General features: G+C 34.5%; 1 protein-coding gene across 2 annotated transcripts; it reads right to left on the minus strand.

Moving 5' to 3' along the window:
• Positions 1-615: 615 nt before the first annotated feature.
• LOC107855888 lies at positions 616-6,309 on the minus strand. Of its 2 annotated transcripts, none has more exons than XM_016700896.2 (5): positions 6,051-6,309; positions 4,591-5,358; positions 2,420-2,824; positions 1,999-2,195; positions 616-1,006 (listed from the first exon to the last, which is right to left on the minus strand). In XM_016700896.2, exons 2-5 carry the CDS (start codon positions 5,021-5,023, stop codon positions 761-763), a joined length of 1,281 nt encoding a protein of 426 aa, XP_016556382.2. In that variant the 5' UTR covers positions 5,024-5,358; positions 6,051-6,309; the 3' UTR covers positions 616-760. The 2 variants fall into 2 exon arrangements, with proteins under 2 accessions (XP_016556382.2, XP_016556384.2); XM_016700898.2 differs by lacking the exon at positions 6,051-6,309 and adding an exon at positions 5,713-6,005.
• Between the last annotated feature and the right edge of the window lie 2,929 nt (positions 6,310-9,238).

Here is a 9,238-nt window from a genome sequence, read left to right on the forward strand (position 1 = left end):
GCATTGTAACGTATATAACTCATGTGACCTCTATACGTTTAATCTGTTCACTTATTATCAAAGGGTGTTTTCTTCCTTGTATTGAAAAGATGAATATTAGTATGTTGTGAGATGTGAAGTGTTACATTTTGTGTTAGTGCAGTGAAAGAGAATTGAGACAGAAAAACATTTCAAGTCTTTTAACTATACTCACTATACAAAAGAGAGTAATTATATTAGTAAAAGAACGAGTTGAGACAAAGAAAATATTCCAAGTCTTCAACTATATTTATTTTATGAAAGAGAGTTTTATATGTTGAAGGAGGTGTTCTTTTTGTGGAGTTTTCTTTGGACTCTTCAGCTAATCCGAAGTTACGAATCGGGTTGTTGTATTCGAGAAAAGACAAGTCAAGAGTTGATACTCTTCAATCTTCATCATTGGTCACTAGTCCACACTACCTGATCATTTAAAAGGACATTTACTGCAGACAAAATCACTCTGTAAAGCTACAAAAACCTAAAAGAACTTCCTATTTGTTTCATAGTATTTGGGTCTAAAAAGGCAATAGCAAATAATTATTGCAAGATGCCTTGTGCCCACTTCTACAAGGTTTATTAACCACATGGAACGCATTGTTGAATCAAACTGAGGAGTCTTTTCTACTAAAAATCCACCACTGTCGAAGAGTTGATGAAGAATATCCACCCTATTATACATATCCAATACAGAGGGGAATTAGGGAATAGTTGGTTTTCCTAGCAAGAGTACAACAATAGCCTGCTAACCAGGAAATAAGATAAGAGAGGGGTCTCTCTGCAGCTTGCCGTCATTTACATCTAGCTTCTTCATCTTTTCTTCGCACCAGAATAACTGCTCCTTACTAATTCTTTCCATTCTTAGGACCCTATTCATGACTTTAACATCAATTAGGCCAAGCAACAGGTCCACGTCCCCTGCCGTGGTAGGCCATGACTTCTTCTTCAGGTTCTTTGTTTTCTTCCGTAGTTCCTTCAGTTTCACCTTTTTCTGCAGTAGAAAGATTCAGAAGTTGAAGACCAACACAGCAACATCCAAAGTTGTCACAAAGACGGCATTGCTTGACTACGTTACAAGCCAAAGCAAAATGAAGATAGCAGGAACTTTGCTCGAATTACTATTAGCAACAATACATTATAACCAAGTTCTGAAAATGGAAAATGGATATCAATTTAATGATATCAGTTCAACATTCAAATAGATAGGAATAAGACAAAACCTAGAAATCTCCCAATGCAGACTTCTAACATTGTAAGGAAACTATGGGTTTGGCCGAGATGTCCTCCAGTTTTTATTATTTAACAATATTTCATGAAACAAAATTTTACTTTCCTATTAATTTATGGTTCAGAATTCTGTTTGGAGGAAAGGAAGAAAAACTTTCCTCTTGACCTCTTCATAAGAGCTGATCGGGAATGAATACCACATAGAAGAGTCCAGAAAAAGGATACAATGGCATGGTCTTTTTTTCTCTCTTCACCACAAATGAAAGAGACCTAATCACATGTCATATGAATATTGCAGAAACTGCTGCTACAGTTCCTTGTTGCAAAAATTGAAAGCAGTATGTGCTAAAAGAGAAGAAAATAGAGTGCCCATATTTCAGACACAGTATAAGACACAGTATAAGAGACAGTAAGAGACAATTAAGTCAAGAATTTTAACTAGACAAATTTGAAGGCAAAACCTCATTGACTGATGGAGTTACTCATCTTTTCATCTCAACTGGATAATGTGGGGAACAAGTTTGAGTCCTTTCCTAAATCTGCTCCACATTGGAAATTTTTCTGAGTGGGTCTCAACAATTTTATGCAATCACATATTTTCTATGTTTCATTTATTTCCTAGAGTATGAAAAGGAAAATATCTAGAAATTCTTCAAAGACAAACACCAACTATATTTCCTCATAAAAAGTAGAGTGACAACAGCCAGGTATAGGCATAAGGATGGTTAAATAGAGAATATCAAACTTATGCTTTACCTTTTCAAGAGAACATTGAACCTGATGAAGGGGTGTTGTCATCTGGTTCTGGCTTCCGAAAAGATTACGTCCACTGCTGGACTTCTTGTCCATCTTCACAAATAGACGAAAGGTGAGGATTGAACTTTCAATCACTTTAAGTAGATCTGGAGCAAGAACTGGCAACTCATCATCATCCAATTTCTTTTGATCAGAACCTAAATTTGAGAGATTAGATTTCTTAGCCACATCAAGAGGAAATAAACTATACAAACTTCATTACATCATTGTTTAATATGCATTAAATACAACGCGAACTTTTGCAAAGTACGTATTCTTAACAAGTCCAAGTCATTCACAAGGAGAATGAAAGTCTTTCATCATTACGAAAATCAAATGAACATTTAATAGGAAATCAATCATTATCAGATATCAGAACTACCTTGAACTTTAGGAACCTGAAGTAGCATAGGCAAGGCATTTCTCATGCGAGCATAAATTTCAGGCCTTGCACCCGGTTCAAAAGGTTCAGTTTCAATAAAACGTTGTAACAAGACCAAGAACTGCTGAAACTGCTGAGCGCTCTGATTATAGGAGATGGTACTATCAGGTTGGCAAGAGATTTTCTGACTCAATTGTGTGTGTTGACAGTGAAGAACTTCCCAGGTCAAGCACAACTGAGCTACATAAGTAGTTTCAAGATCTTGATTAATGTCAGCCACGGGTTGGTGCAAGTTCTCCGTTTCATCTTGAAATTCATCCATTTTTTTCAAGGATAGGCACCGAAAGGGTGATACAAGCTTTTTAGATGCAGATCTTGGAGAAGAAGTAGATGGAATATGCGAACCTGGAAAATCCTAAATTTCATTAACCACCCAGAAATTTGGTACTCTCTAAGCTGCAAATCAGCTCTCTTAGAGATGCTTGCAACGAGAAAGAAACAATAAGCATTACACGTATTAAGCACCGTTAAAAGCCATAGAAAACAATTAACATTATACTTATTAAAGCACCGTCGAAGCCAGATTATAGACCGTGACAAATGAGAATTACAATATACATAAACTAGCATGCAAAGAAACACAACAACCACACAAGGGAACTTCTCTAAAAATCCATCTAGAGGGAACAAAATAGAAACAGATATTTAAGCCCTCAAGATCAGCAAAATCCGATTCCATGCACACTCAGAATCAGGCCCATGCAATTACCTATTTGGTTATCCTTAGGTCTAGCACAAAAACATACCATCTTGGTACCTTAAACCTTTACCATTTTCAAAAAAAATAAGGTCTAGTGCAATTGAATTTGCCAGATTTCTAATGGCTGGAGCCTGGAAGAACAAGACCAAACCCTACAGCAGGAAAAGGAAACATACAACAGTTCTCTCCAATAACTATAAAGATGTCTCTATCAGTTTGACCCAAATACAGCCACCCATCGCTACAGTCTGTTCTTTTTAAGGCTCGCCTTTAAAGAATGACTGCTCGTCTCTAAATGTCTAAAACACAACATACTGTTGCAGTTTCACAATTTATTTTGCAATCTTATTTAAAATATTTGTCTGAGAACAATTTTTAGGTTAAGATAAAAATTCATTTACCAGTTCAACTGAAAGGAATGATCTATAGGCAAATCCAACTGAACTTGTCAAGGAATGATCTATTGGCAAATCCAACTGAACTTGTCAATAGAGTCTTCCATTGAAACAACAAGTAGAGTGTTTGGTGAGAACGGTTCATCAAGTGCTATTTGGAAAATTGTCTCTTTACAAATGCCCCGTTCTTAGCTGCTATGACAATAGATAACCAACTTGGTTTGAGTTCTAAAACATAAAAGCAAACTGCCAGCTTCACACTTGAATTTCTCCATATCTCTATTACATCTCAGTATATAAAAGTCAATGAAGGGCAATTCCAATTTCCTTCTGAAGCATATGTGAAATGAAGAAGTCTCTGTTGTTCAAGAGGCAGATTAATCGAATAACAACTATGAGAGGCCATGATTCAACCTTTAGGATAAAACTTAGGCTTGCCTCTATAGATGAGCGAATTCCTCTATTTTAAATTCTTTTTTACTTTAGACAAGGACATTGCTCTATTCTACTCTAATACGTGCTATTACTTTGTTATGCTTTGAATTCCTTAACTAAGATACCTCCTCTACGTTCTTGACAGTCCATCTTTGTCTCAGTAGCCTTTCGGTGGCACGCCCCGCATCCCTTTCCCAATACTGAGAAAAAGTGAGAAGTGAGCAATTGGTACAAGATACAACCATTACCATCTGAACAATTAGACATCTAACTCTTAATTGCAACGACTCAATATTTGTTTGAGATTCTACATGCTCCACCAACTATAGAAATTCTCAGGGAATTAACTAGAGGAATGTTTCCAAAAAAGAATTGTTTGAGCTAGCATTTAGTGCGATTATCCTCTCCAATTGTGCTGTTAAAATTACCTAGCCAGAATTGTAAATTCATCATACATTACTCAACTGTTTTCCGAACTGTAAAAGATGGTTCCAATTTCTAATTTGGAGCCACTAGTGCAAAAGCAAGGGAACCAAAGTTTATTTCCGGAAGGAAAACAAAATATAGTCCGGAACTATTACCAAATTCACGCAGCTGCTGAACATGCAGGCGGTCATAAAACAGCATTTGTTCAGAGTATTTGTCGTATACAGCATTGAACCCCAACCAAAACTGTCGTCCTTCCGCTTCAACATCCCTCCAATCACTGGGATTTGTGTTCGCATGTTCTTCTTCATCATCTGCATCTTCATCTTCTGGAGTTGACTCTTCAGGAATTAATACCATAAAACTGTTTCTTCTCAGTTCCTTCAACCTCCTCTTTACCTCGTTCGTGATGAAGTCATCATCGTCATCTTCTAGTTCAGCATTAGTGGAATCAACATTAACTGTTTTCCCCACGTTACCATTCTCATTCTTTTGCTCTCCTGGAAGCGGAACGGGCTTATCCTCTATATCAACCTCGGATACCGGTTTATGAGCCTTTCTAAACTTCTTCACTTTGAAGAAATCCATCACAAAACGATCAACTTCCTTTTATTAGTCCGTTTAAATTAGAAATCTCACTCAGTTAACCCCAAAAGGATTGATTTCACTCTTCTCAACAACCCGGAATGCAGCATAAACAACACCAAGAAGCAAACGATCTCCACTTCACATGCAGAAACCGGATATACCAACTATGCCACCTCTAGTAAATCATTAGCAATGGCTTCCAGCAAAACTCCAAAAACTCAATCAGATCCATAATCTAATTTACCCCCATCCTGAATCTACATATCCTCAGTTTCCACAGCATGATCTAGCTTCATATGTAAAATGCCCAATAAACTCCCAACAACATCCAGCCCCTGCACAGCATTTCAATTAGAAAACTGAAACTAAAAAGAGCAGTCCGGTGCACTAAAGGTCCGGGGAAGGGCTGGACCACAAGGGTCTATTGCACGCTATTGCACGCAGCCTTACCAATTACCAATTAGAGAACTGAAACTAACACTTCAAATTCAATAATCCACTAAAAATATAATTAATCAATCAAGAAAAAAAAAACCAACAAAACTAAAATCAACTTACATTTAATCATGAAAAAAAGATTAAAAAATAAAATAAAATCTTTTCCCTTTTTCTGCCAATTCAAACAGAAATAAAGCTCGAAAATGAAAGATTCCTAAAATGGAAAAAAAAAAAAAAAAAGATCAACTTACAGATTTAAGTAAAGAACACTCAGCTAAGCCATTTGTAAGTACAGTAGAAACCCTAAAATCGTACTTAACAAAATCAAAAATGGGATATATCTACTATATAGGGTTCAAAAACGGGCAACAAAAACAATGGGTGAGTGAGTGTGAGTGTGAGTGGGTGCAGTTAAAGTACTGAAACATTAATAGTGTGACTTATGAATCTGAAAAAAAAAAAAAAGAAACAGAAGAATGCAGTAATGCTTCGTTCATAATGTGTTACGCGTTGCGATGCTGATTTTAAAAGAAGAATCAAAAAAATGAAACTATAGAAAGGACAAAAAAGGCAAAATTTTGATTCTTACTTTTTGGGAGAGTGGAGGAAACAGTAATGCAAGATTGATGAAGATGAAATGAGATTTGATTTAAGTAAAGAGATTGGTGGGGGATTTACGAGGGGAAACAAGATGCATGGGGTTAAGGGTTTTTTTTAAGTATAGAGAATATTGTCAGACTTTGTATTGTATCAGTCCTGCTTACACAAAAAGCCGCGAAAATGAAGTAAAAGTTTTGACTTGACTTTGGCTTCGATTTACGTAATTCTTCCCACCCCAAGATGTTAATTGGACCACTATTTTTCTTCTTTGTCATCGACTCTTTCTGGTTTGACTTGACATACTTCTCAGCAAAAAATAAATGATAGTTTTATTAATTTTTATTTAAATATAATGAATTTAATATTTTTAAAAAAGTTATATTTAAGTAAAATTTAGCTTGATTTAAATGGCAAAAGATGATCGTATCCTCCCTCCAATAATAAGATGGAGTGAGCAAGAGAGAAAAATACAAGCTCAAACGTCAGCATTTTGATTACCTTCTTCTGAACCTGTCAAACGGGATGGGTTGGCCCGTTCGGCTGTTTAACTCGGCCCAATCAATCTAGGGGCTGTAGGGCTGTCGGTTTCGAGCCTGGATCGGCCCGATTAGAAAATCAAATCAGGTCCACAGGTTAATCGGACTAGACCAACCCGATTTCAATTAAATAAATAAATGGTAGTCATTGAGGCTTTGGCCCAAATGAACCATTGGAGGCCTAACGGCTATAATGTTGTTGGCCTACCAACCATTTGGCCAATTACCCATTAATTTAAAAAAAAATAAAAAAATTAATCAATTCAAAAAAAAAATCTGTAAATACCCCCAATTCTAAATTCATTTTTCACACAAATCTCATTCTCTCGTATCTCAATCTCTCTCAAACCTTCTAATTTATCTTTTAAAGTGCTCAATTTTATTTTTTTATTTTGTAATTACAAATACAAGGGGAAGTTTCTAAAGTCGCAACTTTCGGATACTTTCAAAATTTGATATTGGTGTTTCATCTCTTTCCTTTAATTTTTAATTAGTGTATCAACTGTTGAATATTTATTTTTATTATTTGTGTATATTTGAAATATTTTTTAGTTTATTTTTTAATATGGATAAAATAAGACACCTCGGTAAAAGTGTCAAAAAAATTTGTCCCGAAAGTGATAGTGGTAGTAAAAAATAAATTGGTGGCGGTTCCGGTAGAGGTAGTCTAAGTAATAGATATACTCGTGTGCCTCTGGTACCAGTTAATCAACCTTTTGAAGAAGAAATAGGTGTAAGTGCTCACGATATGGATTATGCAAAATCTCAGAAAAATTATGATATAGAAGAAGAAAATGAAGTATTGCGGTCAATTTAGACGAAAATGGTGATAATATTAGCGAGACACCCGCAGTAGAAAATGTTAATGTTAGATTTGAATCGGTTAATCGTCCTTTCCATCATCCCCATGCCCCAAGAGGTCATAGAAAAACTAGTATCGCATGAGATTTTTATTTTTTTTAAAATAGAAGGAGAAAGTAAGGTGCAATGTAATGTTTGTGAAATTACATATGAGCATAAAATTGGAGGCAAAAAAGGAGGTACGAGTTTGTTGATGAAACATTTAAGAGATAGACATGCTAGAGAGTTATTTATTGCATAAGGTGTTGAGGTTGTTTGGTGGGCCAACACAAACTAGATTGAACCCAGCAAGCGATCAATTAATTAAGAATTATAATAAAATGAATGATCGGGAAGAAATAGTGAAAATGATAGTTGTGGGTTGTTTGCATTTCACTTTTTCTTCTTCGGATGCTTTTATTCATTATATTCAAGCAATTTATAATCTTATGTTTAAAGGTATTCCTAAAAGTACTTGTCAGGCCGATATTTTTAGACTCTATGCGCAATATGTTTATTATTTATCTATATTATTAAAAAATATTCAATGTAGAATTGCTCTTACTTCTGATCTTGATCGTGCCATTAATAAAAATGATTATTTAATCATTACTTGTCACTGGATAGATAATAATTTTGTTATGCAAAAACGTATTCTAACTTTTTAGTATGATGAAAATCGTAGACATTCTGAAAAATTTATTTTGAAATCTATTACTAAAGTCGCAGAATATTGTGATATTGAAAGAAAAATTTTATGTACTACTTTTGATAATGCATCTAACAACAAGACTGCTATTGAAAAGTTAAAAGCTGAACTTTCTCCACTGTTACCTGAAATTTTTCATGTTTAGTGTGCTTGTCATATATATAATATAATTGTAAAAGATGGTCTTGAATTTTTTGAGTTTTATATTGAAAAACCTCGGCTTGCTGTTGGCTTTATTCAAGAAAATAATCAAAGAGGTAAAGTGAAAGAATTTAAGGTTAAATGTGAAAAAAAAATGGACTTAGACCGATATTAATGCCTGAAGAATGTGATATTAGATGGAATGCTACTTATACTTATTTAAAAACTTGTCTTGCTTATAAAGTTCCTATTGTAATGACTTTTAACCAATTTTATGGTTCTTTTCCTGAGTGTATGCTGCATGATTCTAATTAGACTGCAATTGATGATCTTGTTAAGTTTTTGAAAAGATTTTATATAGCTACATTTGAATTTTTCGGTGTTTATTATCCTACTGTTTGTAATATTTTACCTTATTTAGCCAACATTTCTTATTTGCTTAAAGAATATAACGATAGAGAAAGTTACAAAAAAGTTGTTGGTGCTATGTTTGCTAAATCTAAAAAGTATTTTTTTCCTGCTTCCCCCAAATTTACTTGGTTGGTATTATAATAAATTCATGCATGAAATATAATACTATGTGCGACTTTAGTACTGTTATTTATAATTCCTTAGAGATAGAGCCTTAACAAAAATCAAATTCATTTACGGCTATGAGTGAGGCGAACATTTGTATTAAAATATTATATAATCATTATGCCGATTTATTTGATGTAGCTATACTGACAAATATCACTTGAATTGTAACTCCTCAAGTTTTCGAGAAGCCATCATCTTCTAAAAAGCCCGCACATAGTGATTTTACTAATTGCTTTTATGATTTAAATGTTTGGGATAGAGTTTTCCATCAATAACATACACAACAAATTGTCAAAAAGAGCTTAGGTATTATCTTCAACAGCCGACAGAGGATCGTAGAGCAAGGATCAACGCATTGGATTGGTGGAAGAA

The sequence above is a fragment of the Capsicum annuum genome, chromosome 6 (assembly GCF_002878395.1).
Source record: "Capsicum annuum cultivar UCD-10X-F1 chromosome 6, UCD10Xv1.1, whole genome shotgun sequence".
NCBI classification, from domain to species: Eukaryota; Viridiplantae; Streptophyta; class Magnoliopsida; order Solanales; family Solanaceae; genus Capsicum; species Capsicum annuum.

What these genes read in the sequence shown, in the direction of transcription:
- LOC107855888 (XM_016700896.2), bottom strand. Translation starts at nt 5,023, where the DNA reads ATGGATTTCTTCAAAGTGAAGAAGTTTAGAAAGGCTCATAAACCGGTA. An exon ending in TCAGCAGCTGCGTGAATTTG is followed by an intron (nt 2,825 to 4,590) that starts GTAATAGTTCCG and finishes AGGATTTTCCAG; the next exon opens with GTTCGCATATTCCATCTACT. An exon ending in TTCAATGTTCTCTTGAAAAG is followed by an intron (nt 1,007 to 1,998) that starts GTAAAGCATAAG and finishes TTTCTACTGCAG; the next exon opens with AAAAAGGTGAAACTGAAGGA.